Genomic DNA, 18376 nt, shown 5'->3' with positions numbered 1-18376 from the left:
TATGAAATTCCTTCCACCAATATAGAGCTTGACTTATCTATGGATAAGTTGATAAGTCCTTGCAAGGTGCTGGAAATACAGAGAACTTAAGTGACTTTCTCTAGAGTCACACAGCCAGAAGGAGTGGAATGTCTAAGTTAAAAGTCAGCCTTCTCTATTCACTGTTTATACTACCTCTGTAAAAAATGTTAGCCTAAAATTATCATTGCTCTTTATTTAAAATTCAAATGTTAGTAAGCAGAATATAAAACAGAGGGTCAAAATATAATAGTTATAGTTATCCTTTGCTTTGGGATTCCTTATTTTGTGTGTTTATTCTTTGGAATGAGTTAAGAATGAATTAAACTTTGTTGTTTAATAAACATTCATTTTATTTTACATAATGACATATTGGTATATTATTGATTATTTACATTTTTCTTTAGACTAAAGCTTAAACTACCCAGTGTACTGAATAGCCTTGATTTTTGTCTATCATTTAAAAAAAAAAAACTACATAAAAACCTCAGGATCTTGAATACAAGAAAATATTATTTCAAAAGATATTTTTATTAGTTATGAAAGTAAATATAAAACTCCAAGGACACAAAGATGGAAGTGGATAGAACTAAGGAAGAAATTGCTGCTAAAAATAATAATCCCTAAAGTTTCTAGAGTCTCTGACATATATTATTTCACTAAATCCATCCAAGAACCCTGTAAGCTATATAGTATGAATGTTAATGTTATCCCTCCCACATTGCAACTTTCCCCTTCCCAGGTTGGCATAAGAAATTAAATGAGAATTTTGGGGGAGTCTTGCAGAAGCAAAGCAACAGATATCACAAAAAAGTTTAAAAACTCAGAAATACATAAAATATATGTATGGTATTACATAATATCAGCATATTTTGTCTTTTAATACAATAATAATTCAGATTCTTCTCTGGTACAAATAGCCTTTGTACAAATAGTACAAAGGGAAGACTAAAAAAATTTATGCAAATTTCCAGAGAGTTGCAGTATCTCTGACCCCAGCAATATGGAAGGGATGATTCATTGTTCTCATTTTACAGATGTGAAAACTGATGCCTATAAAGTTGAAGTGATTTCCTCAAAATCAAAAAGCTTAAATTTCAGATTTAAGATATGAAGTCAGGTTTCATTTGAGTCCAAACCAAATGCTCTTCTCATTAAACCATGCTCCATCTCAAGAAAACACACATCTGCTATGAATTTTTTACTCATGTTTTCCCTTAGTTCCAGTCAATTTCTCTTTGAGCCCAAGATCCATTTGCTCCAATTAATTTTATTGTTGCATTCTCAGGGTTACAGAAGATGGGGACCCCTATGTGAGAACTGAAGATGAAAATTATGAAAATGACTCTGTCCGTCAGTTGGAAAATGAGCTCAAGATGGAAGAATACCTGAAACAGAAATTACAAGACGAAGCCTACCAGGTATACCAATCAGATTCATGTTCCTTAGTCCTCTCTTTATTAGTTTACATCAGGGCTTCTTAAACTTTTTCTATTCACAACCTCTGTTCATCAGAGAAATTTTTACATGATCCCAGATATATAGGTACAAATAAAACATTTACCAATAATAAATCATAAAGAAATTTATTTTAAAACAATTCTTTGGTATACATATAATTTTACCATTTATTAAAGATGAAAGTAAATTTGCATACAAATGGATGGATTGCTTGTTTACTTTTACATAAAGAATTAAATCCCGGTGGAATATTTAATACTTTTCAGTGCTGTCAAAATTTTTATAACCCTCACATTCAGTTACATAACCCCATATGGAGTCACAACCCACAGTTTAAAAAACAATAGTTATATTAGTTGTCACATGAGAAAAAGCAATAAAAGTAAGTTAAAACTATCTGTACCCACTTTTATAAGAAAAATAGAAACAATCTACTTATGGATTCATTCTAAACATAAATGACTGAGACAGTTAGGTGATACAGTAGATACAGCACCAGCCTTGGAGTAAGTTCACATCTAGACTCAGACACTTACTAGCTATGTAACCTTGGGCAAAGAACAGCTGCAATTTCCTTCATCCCACCAAAAAATAAAAATAAAAAGACAGATGACAGAGTACAATATTCTACTGAGAAAAAGTCTGGGAAAATTGAAAGATCAAAATATAGAAGTAGATATAGCAAGCCTTCAGAAATACTAGAAATATATTTGTCCCTTAAAGCTTCTTAGGTGGGGGAAAAAAAGGTAGAGGACAATAAAAGTGCTCAAAATATGATGCACTGATAACTTGAAGAAACTAAGGACATTGAGCCTGACAAAGAAAAGGCTTACTAGATCTTGGGATTCCAGCTTTTGGGAGAGTTTTCATATGGAAAGGGATTACATGTATTTTCCATAGCCCCAGAGGAAAACTCTGGGAGGTAGTAGGTGGTAGATAACAGGGATTTGGGTTCAATATAGGAAAGAAGAAGGGGCAGAAGGGCCTAATAGATGGAGAATTGCCCTCAGAAAGAGGAATAACTGAGTTCAAGATCCTACACCCTTATGACCCTTGCAGGAGCCCTTTAGCCTCTCAGTTACCCAAACAAAATTTTAAAACTTTAAATTACATAAGAAGTAACAATCCAATTTATCAGAGGGACTTGGCTCATTAGGAATTCTCTGTAGCAATGACCTCCCCGGTGTGATTTTTTTAAATGGGAGAAAAAATGATCACATGACTAGAAAATAATTCTTTCTTTCTTTCTTTCTTTTTTCTTTCTTTCTTTCTTTTTTCTTCCTTTTTTTCTCTTTCTTTTTTAAAAGTAAACCAAAGGAGAAAAAAAAGTGACCTGTTATTTGACTTTCTCACATGACATGCTAAATTAAAATTTGAAACATTCTTCCCAGAGGATTATACAGCAAAGGGAAATATTACCCTTCCCCCAATAGAAAAAAAGGTTTCTCAGCTCCTATAATTCATCTGGGCAATGACTTGATAAAAGCAAATGCAATTAAAATCATTCTATTATGCTTTTATAACCACAGAATACCAAAATCTTAGATATTGGCTCCATCTTTGCTGTGACCTTTGTATCTTTTTATCTTAGGATTTTAACTCCTGACATTTCATTAATTTTTTTCAGTTGAGTCTCAAAAGTACCTTGGGAAGGGTCTGCTTTCAGACAACTAATATTTTGGTCCAGTTGTTTTAAAATATTAATCTCTCTTTCTCTCTCTCTCTCTTTTGTATCTATATATATCTATCTATAAATATTTGTATATAAATTGAGATAAATATATAAAATATATTTATGTGTGAATTTTCACACATATGTTTATGTATAAATATGTTGCATAGTTTATATAAACATTTATTTATAAATATTAGATATACATATTTCTAAGTATATAAACATATTTATGTATAAATATTTATAATACACAAAATGCTACAGAAACTTGCATAAAGCTGCTAAAATCCTGATCAATGAAGATTTCTTTTTCCTTAGTTGTTCATTGCATTCCATAGCAGGGAAGAACTATGTCACTTTGCTTGGACTCATGCCATTAGAAAGTCACAGGGAATTTTGACTGATGATATCCCCATATGTTTCTCATTTGGCTCTATTTCATGTACACAGAGAGATATGGTAAAATTATCAATGCCTGGTTCATGTTTTTCTAGGCTCCTCAGCGTGGCCTCCCTCTTGAGCTGTTATTTCTGGCTTTGGGTAACACCGGGAACTGTGTCTACAGGAATTCCATGAGTTAGGGGGAGGTCACCCTTCTGTGGTTCTCTACAGAACATTGGATCTGATTTTTTTTTTTTAATGAATCAGGAATTATGCTGGTGGGTAAGATTTGTCAAGGAAATACTTAGAGCTTTAGTCTTCCCTCTGAGATGAAGAAACTTTTTTTGAGCATTAACCTGTTTTCACATTGCTTTCTCCTGGATGCCCAGATACCACAATGGCAGGCAGAAATAAAATGTCAGAACCACCAAAAAAAAAAAAAGTGTCTGAAAGAATTTAAGATGATTTTCTGTGAACATACAGAGGTCTGATTATGAGAATGCTCCAGTCACCATTCCCTCTTCTCCTCCCCTCCTTAAACCCTCACTCCTGCAACCTTTTTGTGCTTGGCTTTCATCCAAATAATTCACCAGCTTGGCTGCCTCTCTGACTTATGTGTCACCTCTCTTGTTTTATATCCTTTTTCATCACAGGTCAGCTTGCAAGGTTGAGTGCATATCCTTCTATCACTTTCCTCTCAAGTAAGTATCCTCTTAATTCAGGAGAGTGAATGGCTACTTATCACTGAATTCTGATAACTTTGGAGCTCAACTTCACAATCACTTTTTTTTTGTTTGTTTTTTAAAGTTTGCATGTAACAAGATGCCCTCCTTCCCTGTTGACATCCAGCAATCATAGCTGTTTATAGAGTATTTCTATAGAGTGCTAGCCAATATCTCTAGAACCTGAATTTTTTTATCTGATTCATTAGGATACTTGGAAGGATTCCTTCTGTTTGCCAATAATGTTCCAGGAATCAGCCCTCGGCATTCACTCAGTTCATGAAACAACAATATCTTCTTGATTAATTTACATGTTATCCAATCTTTATAAAACTAGATTAGAAAGGTTCTTAACTTTTTTTGGGGGGTGTCATGGACCCCTTTGGTAGTCTGGTGGCAAAACTTACAGATCCCTTCTCAGAATCACTTTTTTGAATACATAAAAAATATAGCATTACAAAGGAAAACAATCACATAGAAATATAATTATCAAAATATTTTTAAAAGAAAGCTCATGAATACTAGACTGAGAAAGTCATATTGCAGAGAGATATGATAGAGTAGCATGGTCTTCATCAACTTTATGATTTAATCAAAGAATTAAATATGCCATCTTTTACTACCTCTCCTAGATTTGTGAAGGCTGGGAAGGTGAAGCCCTTGGTTTGGGAGGTATTAAGCTGGAGGCAGTTAGGAGGCTTAGTGAATAGAGTCCTGGACTTAGAGTCAAAAAGACTTGCGTTCAAATGTGGCCTCAGATACTTACTAGCTGTGTGTCTGTACAAGTCATTTAAGCTCTGTTTACCTTAATCCACTGGAGAAGGAAATGGCAAACTACCACAGTCTTCTTTGCCAAGAAAACCCCCTGAACAATGTTGACATGCTATGTTGTCCACACAACTGAACAACAATAAAGCTGGAAAAGCTTCATATTCATCCCAAGGATGGTCTGTGTGTTTCCGCTGTCAGAGAATCAGCCTAATTTTAGGAATTCTCAGTATGAGAAGTTTTGCCTCAAAGTGATCATCCAGCTTTTGTTTGTCTTTTTTTTTCTTTTTTAGTCAACAAAACTGAGGGAAATCCTCTACTTCTTTAAAGTAATTAAAGAAATCATTAAAGATCATTAATTAATTAATTAAAGAATTAAAGAAATTTACACATTAAAGAAATCAAAAATAACTGAAGTATTTTATTCTTATGTGGGTTTATTTTATATCCTGCAACTTTGATAAAGTTGTTAATTGCTTCTAATAGTTTTTTAGCTGATTCTCTAGAATTCTCTAAATATACCATTGTATCATCTGCGAAAAGTGATAGTTTTGTTTCCTCATTCTCTACTCTAATTCCTTCAATATCTTTTTTTTCTCTTATTAATAGAGCTAACATTTCTAGTACAATATTGAATAATAGTGGTGATAATGGGCATCCTTGTTTCACCTCTGATCTTATTGGGAATGCTTCTAGCTTATCCACATTCCAAATAAAACTTGCTGATAGTTTTAGATAAATGCTACTTATCATTTTAAGCATTTTTAAAAGTCACTTCAAGGATATCATGATACAATAGAGAGAACTCTTGATTTTAAGTCAGAGAACCCAGATAAAAATGCAGGGTGTATCCCCTATTGCCTATGTGATTTTGGACAAGGTTGTTTTTTTTGTGTGTGGTTTTTTTTTTTTTTTATCTCTGTGTGCCTCAGTTTTGTCATCTATACTAACAGTTTACATAACAGTTTACAGCTTACAGAGGGCTCTACATTTGTTAATTTGATCCTCACAACAGCCCCAGTGAGGTAGATGCCATTATTATTCCCATTTTACAGATAAGGAAACTGAGGTTGAGTGGTCAATTAATAATAATGATAATGATAATAAATAGCATTTGTATAGTACTCTTGTGTTTGTAAAGTGCACTTACAAATCTCATTTCATCTTCATAACAACCTTAAAAAATAAATGCTGTTATTATAACTTATTTTATATTATAACCTCAAAACATGTGTGTTTTGAGAAAAAAATAGGAAGCTGAGGCTGAGAGCAATTAATTCATAACAATAGCATGTATGTAGCACCTTATGGTTTGCAAAATGCTTTATAAATTTTATTTAATTTTAACTTCATACCAACCCTGGAATAAAAGTGCCAGTATCCTGGTTTTGCATATGGGGAAACTGAGGCAGATTGCTGTTGCCCTTCATTTTTGAAGATGACCAAAATGACATCACTGTGTTAGAATCAAATTACAATATATCCAACTGTGGCTGATCAGACCAATACAAGCTCAGAATGCTCTGCCCCATTTGGACACAAATAGTTTAAATGAACATTTGGAGAGGCTTGTCTAATTGTGCATATTTCATGTTTCCTTTGGCTAATCCAATTCTGTTTTACTCAAAAAGACAGCCCCTTCTCTGATGGGAGCACGCCTAGCTGGGCAGTCCTGTATCAGTATCTCCCATATCATACACTTGATTCTAAAGTTCTTAAGAGATACCTTGAGAGTATCTTTGTATCCCTTTTGCTAACCACCTTGAGAGTGTTTTCCCTGTGTGACTTCTCCATAAATTATTTTTTTGGAAAGCATACATTTGGCCTTTGAACAACATGGCCAGCCCAATGGAGTTGTTTTTGCAGATGGGGAAACTGAGGCAGATACAGGTTAAAGTAACTTACTCAGAGTTACACAGTCAGTAAGTATCCAATGTATCCCTAGTTAGGGAATTAAAAAGTGTCTTTTTGAACTCAGATCTTCTAATTCTGATTCCTGTACTCCATCCATTGTACCAACTCTATACAGTCTGTAAACTGAAGGCTTTGGAATCAATGATTTCAGAGACTACTTTTAAGGGTAACACAGGGTCATACAGCTTAAGTGTCTAAGACCAGATTTGAACTCAGATCCTTTTGAATTCAGGACTAGGGCTCTATCCACTCTGCCACCTAGCTGCCCCTGTTTAATTTGTTTAATTGAAGATGCTAAATTATTTTATTTTTGTCCAGAGCTGTGATTTCATGATGTGGTAGTTCCCACAGTCTTTGCCAATTGACAAGATAATGAAAGTTTAAATGACTTGTTCATTGTCTAGTATTAGTCACTACACCCTACTGTTTCTTGAATTATTACAAGCCTTCAATATAGTTTTGTTATTCAATAGTCAGTAAATATTTATTAAGCATCTACTATATGCCAGAAACTGTGGTGATCACTAGAAATTCAAGACAAAAGATAGTTCTTTAAGGAGCTTATATCCTAAAGGTGAAAGATAAGACATAAGAGAACACTGAAAAGAGGGGAGGAGAGAGCAGTGAGCAGAGGGTGCATGATGAAGTCCTGAAGAATATAACCTGATAAAAAATGAACAGATTTTTGCTTTAATTTATAATCTGGGGAATTGTTTATTTTTAAATTGGCTCAGTTCCCTGTGTATTTGAGAAATGAGACCTTCACTAGAGAAACTTGCTATAAATTTTGTTACCCCAGTTTTATGTTTTCCTTCTAATTTTGGCTACATTGATTTTGTGCAAAACATTTTTAATTTTATGTAATCAAAATTATCCATTTTCTTCATGTGGCCTCTTTGTCTCTTGTTTGGCCATAAACTCTTCCCTTATTCATGAATCTGACTGGTACATTTTTCCATGTTACCCTAATCTATTTATGATAGCACCCTTCTATATAAATCATGGACCCATTTTGATATGTAGTATCTGATCTCTGATATGAAATATTGGTATTTGGTATGAGGTATTGGTCTATGCCTGGTTTATGCCAAACTGCTTTCCAAGTTTTCTCAGTAATTTTTACCAAATAGGGAGTCCTTGCTCCAAATGCATGGGTTTCTCAAACAGTGAATTACTATAGTCATTTACAATTGTGTATTTTATATCAAATCTATTCTACTGATCTACCACCTTATCTCTTACCAGTTCCAGATTGTTTTCATAATTATCACTTTGTAATATAGTATGAAATCTGGTACTGCTAGGTAACCCTCCTTCACACTCCCACACTTATTCCTTTAATATTCTTGACCTTTTATTCTTTCAGATTAATTTTGTGATTTTTTTTCCTAGTTCTGTAAAATAATTCTTTGATAGTTTGGTATGACACTGAATAAGTAAATTAATTTAGATAGAATTACCATTTTTGTTATATTGGTTCAACCTACCCACAAACAATATTTTCCCAATTGTTTCAATACATCTTTGTGTGAAAAATGTTTTGTAATTGTGTTCATATGGTCCCTTTTGTCTTTAATAAGTAGGTTCCCAAGTATTTTAAATTGTTTGCAGTTATTTTAATGGAATTTTTATTTCTAGCTCTTCTTGCTAGATTTTTTTGTTTGATTTGTTGATAATGTGTAGAAATGTTGCTGATTTGTATGAGTTTATCTTACAACTTTTACCTTTTTATAGTTTTATATCTTACAACTATGCTAAAGTTGTTAAATGTTTCAACTAGTTTTTTAATTGATCTCTAGAGTTGTATAGTTTTGTTTCCTCATTATCGACTCTAATTCTTTCAATTTCTTTTTCTTTTCTTATGCTAAAACTAAACTTTTCAGTACACTATTGAATAATAGTGGTGATAATGGACATTCTTCTTTCATCCCTGTTCTAGCTTGTCCCCATAATATACAATGCATGGTTTTGCTTATGGTTTTAGCTGGATATTATTTATCATTTTTACAAAGGTATCATTTATTCCTATGCTTTCTAGTGTTTTTAGTAGGAATGGGTATTGTATTTTTTTCAAAAGCTTCTTCTGTATCAAAATAGTCACATGACTTTTGTGAGTTTTATTATTGATGTGACTAATCATGATGATAGTGGTTCTTGATGTGAAACCAGTCCTATATTTCTGGTATAAATCCTCACGTATGATCTTTGTGACATATTATTGTAATCCCCTTGCCACTATTTTATTTAAATCTTTTGCATCAATATTCATTAGGAAAGTTGGCCTGTAGTTTTCTTTTTTTCTGGTTTTGTTCTTCCTGGTTTAAGTATCAAAAGTATATTTGGATCATAAAAGGAATTTGGTTTATGCCAAACTTCACCTATTTCTTCAAGAAGTTGACATAGAATTAGAATCAACTGTTCCTTAAATATTTGATAGAATTCACTTGTACATCCATGTGATACTAGAGATTTTTTTTCCTTAGGGAGCTCATTTATGACTTGTTCAATTTCTTTTCTAATATAGGATTATTTAAATATTCTATTTCTTCTGTTAATACTGTGTGTTTGACTTAGGTTATCAGTTTTACTGGCATATTATTGGACAAAAATAGCTTCTAATAATTGCTTTATTTCATTTCCTCTTAACTACTTTAATGATATCTTCATTAGTGATATTATTGACCCACTTCATTTTTTCATTTTTTTGGTTTTCTTCTTTAAATGGAGGTGCTGAGAGGAACTCATTACCCTTCATTCAGAGAGAGGAGGCTTAGGAAGGTCATGATAAAGTGATCTTGCTGGATGAAAAAATTCCTGGGACACAATGAAGTCTAGAGAAACAGAGGCCACTGTGGGGCAGAGCTGGGATGGGAGAAGAGGAGGAAAGGACATAGAAGTGGAGAATAGAGAATAAGAATTTTTAAAAATAACCTAAATAAGAGACCACAAAGAAAACATAGAGAGAAGGGGTAAACAATGGCTTGGATATTGGTAAAAAGTCCCCTAAGTTTCTGTGGGATACATGGCACAGAGAAACTACAGAACCTATCATTAGTTGTGGTAGCATCAAACAAGGAAAATTCAGAGTTAGAAATCATAGATGACCTTGATTTAATATGTTACTAGCTACACATTTGTGCTTTTCAAAATAAAATTCTGGTTTTGGGAAAACAATACTACATAACATGTGTCCACACACTTGAGCAAAAAAAAAAAAAAAAAAAAAAGCAGACAAGACCCAAAAGAAATGAATCAGTAAATATCAAAGAACATCCTTTAATGCTCTTACTTTTTTTCTATTCCTTTTTTTTTAAGGTGTTCAGCAGAATCCATATTTGCTGCTATTATGGCCTCTTAGCTCAGTTGTTTTGAGTGCTTTGTTAATGAATTAAATTTATCTCTGTAATAGTTAGTTACAACTTCTACCATCATCACTGTCTGCCATGTCCTAAAATTACAAGAGGGACCAAGTAAGAAAATACAATTGGAAAAGTCACCATAACTGGAAAGACAAATCAAAAATTAGCTTTACTAATACAAACCAAATCACCTTTCTATGTAAAAGACATTAATGTTGTCTGTGTTCTAATTTTTTAAATATATTTTTCCACTTTACCTTTAGGGATTCATAAAGGTAACACTTCAATCCCCAAGATTCTTAGACTCTTTGAATAAAGAAGGGAATAGAAAAATAGTCTATTGTCTTGCATATAAAGAAAGGAGCAATCAGTACCTATGAGACTGTTTTTGCAAAGAGGAAGGGGAACATTAGTCCTAAATCATAAAAAAAACATGCTCCGTTAAAAAAAATTTACATGTACCTTTTCCCTAGGCAAGTTACAGTCAGACAGATGATGAAAGTTATGTGAAAACAGATGATGATGGGAGCTGTATCCAATCAGAGGAAGAAGAAAACATCCTGGCCACCAATGTCGCTGAAGAATGGAGTCAGCATGTAGAACAGCTCCTGACATGAAACCCCAACCCCTGACATTGTCTGCCTGCTGAATGTAGCACTGCTAATCTTTGTTATAAGAATTGTAGTTTGTAGGTGTGTGTTTTGAGAAAAAAAAAAGACTTTTGTTTAAAGTTAACTTAATCAGCTGCATCTTCTGTCATATGGCTCATCCCTGATGACAAACCCAGGCTAAACACAGCGCTGCTGTCACAAGCAATGGCAGTATTAACAAAACATTTTAAAACTTTGCACATGATGTTGAACCTGTTCAGTTTACAATGATGATATTAATACTGTTTATAGCTAGGAGTTTGATTTCTGAGTACTTTGAGATTTTAGTAGAACAATTTACTATAACTGTACACTTTTTTTTTTCCCACAAGCAATTGTAAAAAACAACCTCTTGCAGTTATTCATTAGCCCCAAAGGATTCTGTTCCTGGCTGCAGTGTCTGCTTGGAATTCATAAGCCAAGCAAGTGATGTGGTCTATAGCTTGATTGCAAGTTTCTGTTTAACAAGAAAAAGAGAACGAAAGGGAGGAAGGAAGGAAAGAAGGAAGGAAGGAAGGAAGGAAGGAAGGAAGGAAGGAAGGAAGGAAGGAAGGAAGGAAGGAAGGAAGGAAAGAAAGAAAGAAAGAAAGAAAGAAAGAAGAAAGAAAGAAAGAAAGAAAGAAAGAAAGAAGAAAGAAAGAAAGAAAGAAAGAAAGAAAGAAAGAAAGAAAGAAAGAAAGAAAGAAAGAAAAAGAAAAAGAAAAAAGGAGAAAAATTGATCTGTACCCAATGCAGCAGGATTCTCTAGGCTAATACATAACTTGAGGTTGTTTTCTTTCAAGATACTCTAATAAATCAGCCATAGAATTTAGTGTAAATATTTTTTCCAAATAGATACCATATACAAAAAGGCAACATTCAAATTATATAGAATCTAGTTTTTAAATCAGCACAGATCTTCTTAAAACTGTGAACTATGTTTTGAAATACTCGTTACTAAAGCTGTTTATAAACCACAGGTGCCATAAGATTCCCCAAACCAACTAACTCCCCTATGCTCTTCCATGCTCTCGTTTCATTGTTGTTTGGGCTTTCAGAAGCATGTCTTCAACACCTCTCCTTTGCTCAGTCTCATCTGTTCCCTATCAGGTTGTTTGGAGGCCTTCAGCTTTAAATGTACAGGCTTAAAGTGCGCTTGCTAGTGTTGTCTCTCCTATTTTTTTGAATGTTTGTTATTGTGTTTTGTTTTCCTTTTTGGGGAGGGGGGGTGATTTTGTTTTGGTTTGGTTTGGTTTGTTTTTTGCCTTAGTAGGCCACGAGATATGTTTAGTACAGGCTACAGCAGTAGAAGAGGAGACTGGACCATTTGGAGGGCAACAGAAAGAGAATTTAGAATGCAATGGGGATTATGGCAAGGAGAGGAGAGAAGCTGGGTTCAGACCTTTGTGGCACTCCTTTGGATAGATGGAAGGAAAATATGTTCTTTGGGTCTTTCAGAGTCATCGTTATTTTTTTTTTAATGAACATTTTGGATTAGTTGCCCTAAAAGTAGGAGGTATTCTAATCTTTCTCTTTTTTCCCTAAAACCTGAGAAAAGAAATGATGGAACCACATAAATACAATTTTCTTTTGGGGAATCAATTTGGAGACATCCTATGAATCCTGAAAAGATTTCTCAGTTATCCCCTCCTTTGTTCTCTGATTACTCAGGCTCAGGTTCAGTGACTATCTTGCAACTTAGGCTCCCAAAGTCTTGGTCACCACCCACATGTGGAGAGGGGAAAGCTGCCCAATATAGAACACATGTCTGGTCAAATATTTTTCAGCTCAATTTCCAGAGGGCCAGAAGGCTTTCATCCCTGTGAAGTTGATCTGAAGCCTGTCTCAGGATTATCCTTATGTAATTAAACAGAAATCAGAGGCCATGCTTATCTGACATTATTCATAGGGAATTCTGTGCTAAGAGGAGTACTAAATATCACTGGCACCCCAGTCAGCATTGGAATGTGGCCCAGATTTTTTTCTCATTGGAGGTTACTTTCATTGGGTGTAGTTTTTCTTTTCTTTTCTCTTCCACAAATCATTTGAATGACGCTTGGAATATCAGATCCTTGAGAGAATGGATCATTTTATTCTTGGTCTTGGCAAGCCCCATCTCTGGCACATAGTAGGTACTTAATAAATGCTTGTTTTTTCTTTTCTTTTCCTTTCTACAAATCATTTTTGTGGCTGTTAAAATTCAAGCTCCTTGAGAGAAAGAATTGTTTTATTCTTGGTTTTGGTAGCCCCATTTCCTAGCATAGTGCCTGGCACATAGTAGGCACTTATCAAATGCTTGCTGTTTGGGTGACAGCAACCAAACCTTCCATAAAGGCAAGCCGTACTCAATGACAGCATAAACCTCTCTTCCCCCCACTAGCCAGGAAGAGCGACCACTGGTGCCTCATGCTCAAGCAGAAATCACTCTCATCTTTGAATTGCAGCCAATTTCTGAATACAGAGTCCCACATGGCCAATATTGCATCTGCAGGGACCTTCGGCAGCTGACAGAGCTGCCAAAACATGTCATCATTATTTTTTTCACATTGAAAAGCTGGCTTACAGTTTAAGACATTATAAAGATATAGCATTAGGCTCTCCCTTGGGCAGAGGGATTGGGGTACCACCCACCCTTCATCAGACAGATGCGAAAGAATCAAGCTACTGCAATGCCTTCTTTGGGACTCATTTTCAGAGTAGCTAACCACCTGACATTCCTCTCAGCTCCATAACAGCCCTGCAGACCAGATCCAGACACTCAAATCCTGCCGCTGAAAAAAGGTGGCAATTTGTTTTGTTTTGTTTTGTTTTGGCTCTCCAGGTTTACATTTTGAGTATTTTCTTAATGAAATGCCCAGCAGGTCCCCCGTCTGTCCATTTGATAAAATTATATCTTGTGGTGGTTGTTTCTTGTTCATTCAACAAAGAATTACACACTCATGGCCCAATGTTAGCATTTTATTGCAGTGTGAACACACGGCCAAACCCCCAAGACATTGCACCTAGGACATGAGAGGGATAGACTAATTAGGATCCAGAGTACTGTTGCAGTTGGTTAGGGTGGGGGGTGGAGAAAACTGATGCAGATAGTCCAAAGGGATGTTCAAAGGTGAAGAGTCTCTTGAATGATCTCCCGCAAGGTGGTGAAGGTTCATCTGTATGTAGGCCAGTGAACTGAATTGCATTGAAAGAGTGTGGCCTTTGTTGTGATATAATATGTATTTTCTTATATGCATGAGCCAAACTGTTGCATCTTAATTTAGCACAGGTGTCTGCCTTTATTTTGATCATCTTTGTCCGCCTCTTTTGAGTTCTTGGCTGTTAATTGTAGATAGATCTTGTAAATAATGCAACCTCAGGTTGCAATGATCACCTTGGTTCAATTCAGCGCAAGGAGCCACAAATAGCAACTCCACTGTGTCCTCAGCAGAAAGGGCATTTTTACTTTTGAACCAAAAATAAATTATACATATATATATATAAAGAGTTACATCTTGAGGCTACTAACTGTAAGACTTTTTAATTATGACTACTGTAATTTGAAACCATTTGAAACAAAGGATACAGAGACACTAAAGATTTCACAATATTCATTGGTATTGTAACAAAACTACTATTGTATGGGTTTTTTTGTATTGCTGTTAAGTATTGTTTTGTGTGTGTGTTGGAACCTACTGGGGACATGTTATATTTTGAAGTGATTAAACTATTTAATTGTGTGTCTATATTTTGGAATGGAATTATTTCTTCATTAAAAAAAGGTTTTTAAAAATATTATTTCATGTGGTCTTTTTTCTTTATTTGCCATGATGGATTTTTTTCTTCACCTAGAGTCACAAAAAAATTAGTCTAAGCACAAAGGAAAGGAATACTGTGATGCTTAGAACCCAGAATCTAAGATTATGGATCTGGAGGTAAAAAAGACCTTAGAAGGCATCTAGAAAAATTATTTCTTTTTGAAAATAAAGAAGCAAACATACGGAGTGTGAATTGCATAAGATAATACAGGTAGTGACCATTGGAGAGATTTACCCCAGGACCTCCAACTATAGACTTTTGTGGCCTAAATTCCATTATTTACAGTAAATGTCGACAAGATATCTTTCTCCTTTTTCTGCCTCAGAGATTCCCCATTGTTTTTATGGTGAAAAGATGCCTTATTCACCTAAAACCTCAATAGAAGTCAAAAGAATGTGGACAGAAAATGGGACATAGTATATGAGGAGTGGGGAAAAGAAGAGAGAAAGAGAATAAAAGAGGAGGGAAAGTTCTGACAAAAAAATTTTTTACCAGTAATATAGGAAGGGGAAAGAAGAGAAGCATGTGGTTACAGACCAATAAGCATGATTCATTTTTTTAAAACTATTATTTACTTTTAATATTTTTTTAAATTAAGTTCCAAATTCTCTCCTTCTTCCACCCTTTGTGAAGATAGGCAATGTGATATCAATTAATCACATGAATCATGCAAAACATATTTCCATATTAGTCAAGTTGCAAAAAAATTTGAAGAAATATACTTCAATTTGCATTAAGTTTCTCCCCCCCAAAAAAAAAACTGCAAGCAATCCAATATAGGTTAAACATGTGCAATTCTTTAAACCATATTTCCTTATTCACCAAAGCATGATTATTTTCAATCATTATAGTTTGCAGCTATGCGTCCTCTCAAACATAAATGTTTCCATAGATTGGGGTGAGGGAATATAGTAGCAACTTCTGACCATAACTGCTACCTCTATCCCATGGACATTTGGCCCAGGGATATTTCAAGCTCATATTTCAAATTACCAAAAGCATAAGGGATATGGGGCTGCAGTTTCATGACTAATCTGAAATTGCAGTGTAGCATTAAGACCATAGCTCTAAATATTTGTTGACTGCAGAAGGAGGGTACTAGGTAGACACTGTACCATTTCTCCAATCAGGGATTTTCCAATGATGTTTGTCGTATTAGCCAAACTAATCAGTGTGAGGTAGTACCTCAGAGAGATTTTAATTTACATTTTTCTAATCAATAATGATTTGGAGCATTTTTATATGACTACAGACTATAGATAAGTTTGATTTCTTCATCTGAAAATTGCCTGTTCATATCGTTTGACCAATTATAAACTGGGGAATGATTTGTCTTCTTATAAATTTGATTCAATTTTCTATATATCTGAAAAATGAGGTCTTTATCAAAAATGCTAGCTATAAAAATTGTTTCCCAACTTTTTGCTTCCCTTCTAATGTTGGTTGCATTGGCTTTGTGCAAAATTTTTTTAATTTAATATAATCAAAATTATTCATTTTGTATTTTATAATGTTCTCTACCTCTGTTTAGTCATTAATTTTTCCTTTCTTCATAGATTTACCAGGTAAACTATTCCTTGCTCTCCTAATTTCCTTACAATTTCTCCCTTTATGTCTACATCATATACCCATTTGGACCTGATTTTGGTATATGATGTGAGATGTTGGTCGATGTTTACTTTCTGTCATATTATTTTCCAGTTTTCCCAGCAGCTTTTGTCAAACAATAAGTTCTTATTCCAGAAGTTGAAGTCTGAGTTTATCAAACAGTAGATTACTATACTCATTGATTATTGTATCTTGTGCACCTAACCTATTCCACTGATCCATCACTCTTATTTCTTAGCCAGTACCAAACAGTGTTTCAAGGAATAGGATTTTAGGGGATGAGTAGTAATCTAAAAATCTCAGAGCCATATTGTATCATAAAATGTTATATTAAAGCAAGTATGAAGCAAGAAAGACTTCTCTTAAGTGTAGCCAATAACAATGAAGGAAAGGTTTATGAAGCTTCTAGAGCTTCCTATTTTAACTAATTTTTTTTGTTGTTGTTGACTAGGTGCAAAGCTCAGTTATGTCTAATTGTGAAAACACAAATACAAAACACTTTTCACACAAATAAAATCAAATCTAAATAATTGGAAAAAATATTGATTGCTCAGCAGTTGGCCAAGTTAATATAATAAAAATGGCAATTCTACCTAAATTAATTTACTTATTCAGTACCATACCAATCAAACTACCAAAAAAAATATTTTATAGAGTTAGAAAAAAATAATAACAAAGTTCATCTAAAAGAACAAAATGTCAAAAATATCAAAGGAAGTAATGAAAAAAAAAATGAAAAGGAAGGAAGCTTAATCATGCCAGATCTAAAACCGTATTATAAACCAGCAACTGTCAAGTTTATTTGTGAAAGAACTGCCCCATCTAAACTTTAGCATCTTCGCACAAAGCAGCAGTCATTCCACTATAGATACCACTCTTTTAAGGGGTATCTCCATCTTTATTGTCTTTTTATCTTCATCTTGTCCACCATCTTTACCATGACTTGAATCCTCCATTAAAAACAACAGGAACTAAAACTCAGCCCACGCCAAAGTTCCAGGGAACTACCCAAAGCCTAATGCAGCCTCAGCAAACCTGGAGATCTGGAACCCAGATCTCAGTTATAATGAACCAGAAATTTCTCCCATAGCCCAAACCCTACTGAGATTCATGAAGGAATTGATGCTGAAGGAAGCTTTTCCTTATTGGTATTAGGCCTACATATAGTTTACTACTTTGGTTCCCAAGCATTCTTTATTAGCTCTGATAGAAATATGGCGGAGTTAATGGAAGTTTTCATGTCATTCTCTTCCTTGGATACTGGTAGGTATTTCTGAGTTCTCACAGATGTCTCTTTGAATTTTGAAGCCAGTTAGGCGATTGAGGGAGATAGTAAGTAAATCTGTGACTAAGATTTAATCTTTTTAGACACCAAAACAGGTACGGGAAGGTCTTTCATGGAACTATTGATTAGCTTCAAAACACCCTCAGAGTTCCTTTTCCTATCTTTTATCTAAATCTGCCTTTGTAGATTTAGTTTGGAGAAGGTTCTGAACAGGTGGGCTAATTATTCAGGAAATATCAGTGCCAAGGACTAATACATGGTTGATGACTTGAACCACTTTGTGTCCAACCAGCCCTCAGTTCAGAGTACCCCTTCATCATTCCTCACTTTGGGGGAAAGTATGACTTTTAATTGGCTCATTTCCTCCAGATCCAGATCCAAGGTTAACAACATAAACTCCCTCAGGACTTTGTTCTTGGTCAAAACTAGGTAAGGCAACTTTTTTTCCTCTTTTCATTTCCCTAACTTCTGCGGAGCAAGCAACATTTACCAGAACCTGCCTGATGCACCTGCGTCAGAAAGGACCCAGCAGCCAATTTACCAATGGGGGATAGTGAAAGGGGAGAGAGAGGAAAATATACTGAGAACAGTAGGAACTTGGTAAATGAAAACTCTTTTACAGCAATCCTCACTCTGTGCCATGACTAAATATGATTCCTCTGTCATTGATTTCTATCATCTTAGAAGTCTAAGTTGCAGTTCTGAACACCCAAATAGTGCAATTGATATAAGTCTAACTCTGAAATCTGGAATCCCTG

At 34.5% G+C, this 18376-nt stretch overlaps 1 protein-coding gene across 27 annotated transcripts in view; it reads left to right on the top strand.

Annotated features, from left to right (window-relative positions):
- The window catches only part of DTNA (dystrobrevin alpha), a 478032-nt gene extending 466491 nt beyond the window's left edge, over positions 1 to 11541 (top strand). For 17 of the 27 annotated variants that reach the window (XM_051970241.1, XM_051970242.1, XM_051970238.1 and 14 more), the window contains 2 exons: positions 1307 to 1439; positions 10772 to 11541. In XM_051970241.1, the coding sequence (XP_051826201.1) occupies positions 1307 to 1439; positions 10772 to 10915 (277 nt within the window). In that variant the 3' untranslated portion in view covers positions 10916 to 11541. Of the gene's footprint in view, positions 1 to 1306; positions 1440 to 4188; positions 4237 to 10771 lie in introns of all 27 variants that reach the window. The other 10 variants (XM_051970251.1, XM_051970250.1, XM_051970259.1 and 7 more) reach the window with 2 other exon arrangements.
- Positions 11542 to 18376: the final 6835 nt, after the last annotated feature.

This window comes from Antechinus flavipes, chromosome 1 (genome assembly GCF_016432865.1).
Source record: "Antechinus flavipes isolate AdamAnt ecotype Samford, QLD, Australia chromosome 1, AdamAnt_v2, whole genome shotgun sequence".
Classification (NCBI taxonomy): domain Eukaryota; kingdom Metazoa; phylum Chordata; class Mammalia; order Dasyuromorphia; family Dasyuridae; genus Antechinus; species Antechinus flavipes.
This window is presented reverse-complemented; position numbering and strand designations above follow the sequence as displayed.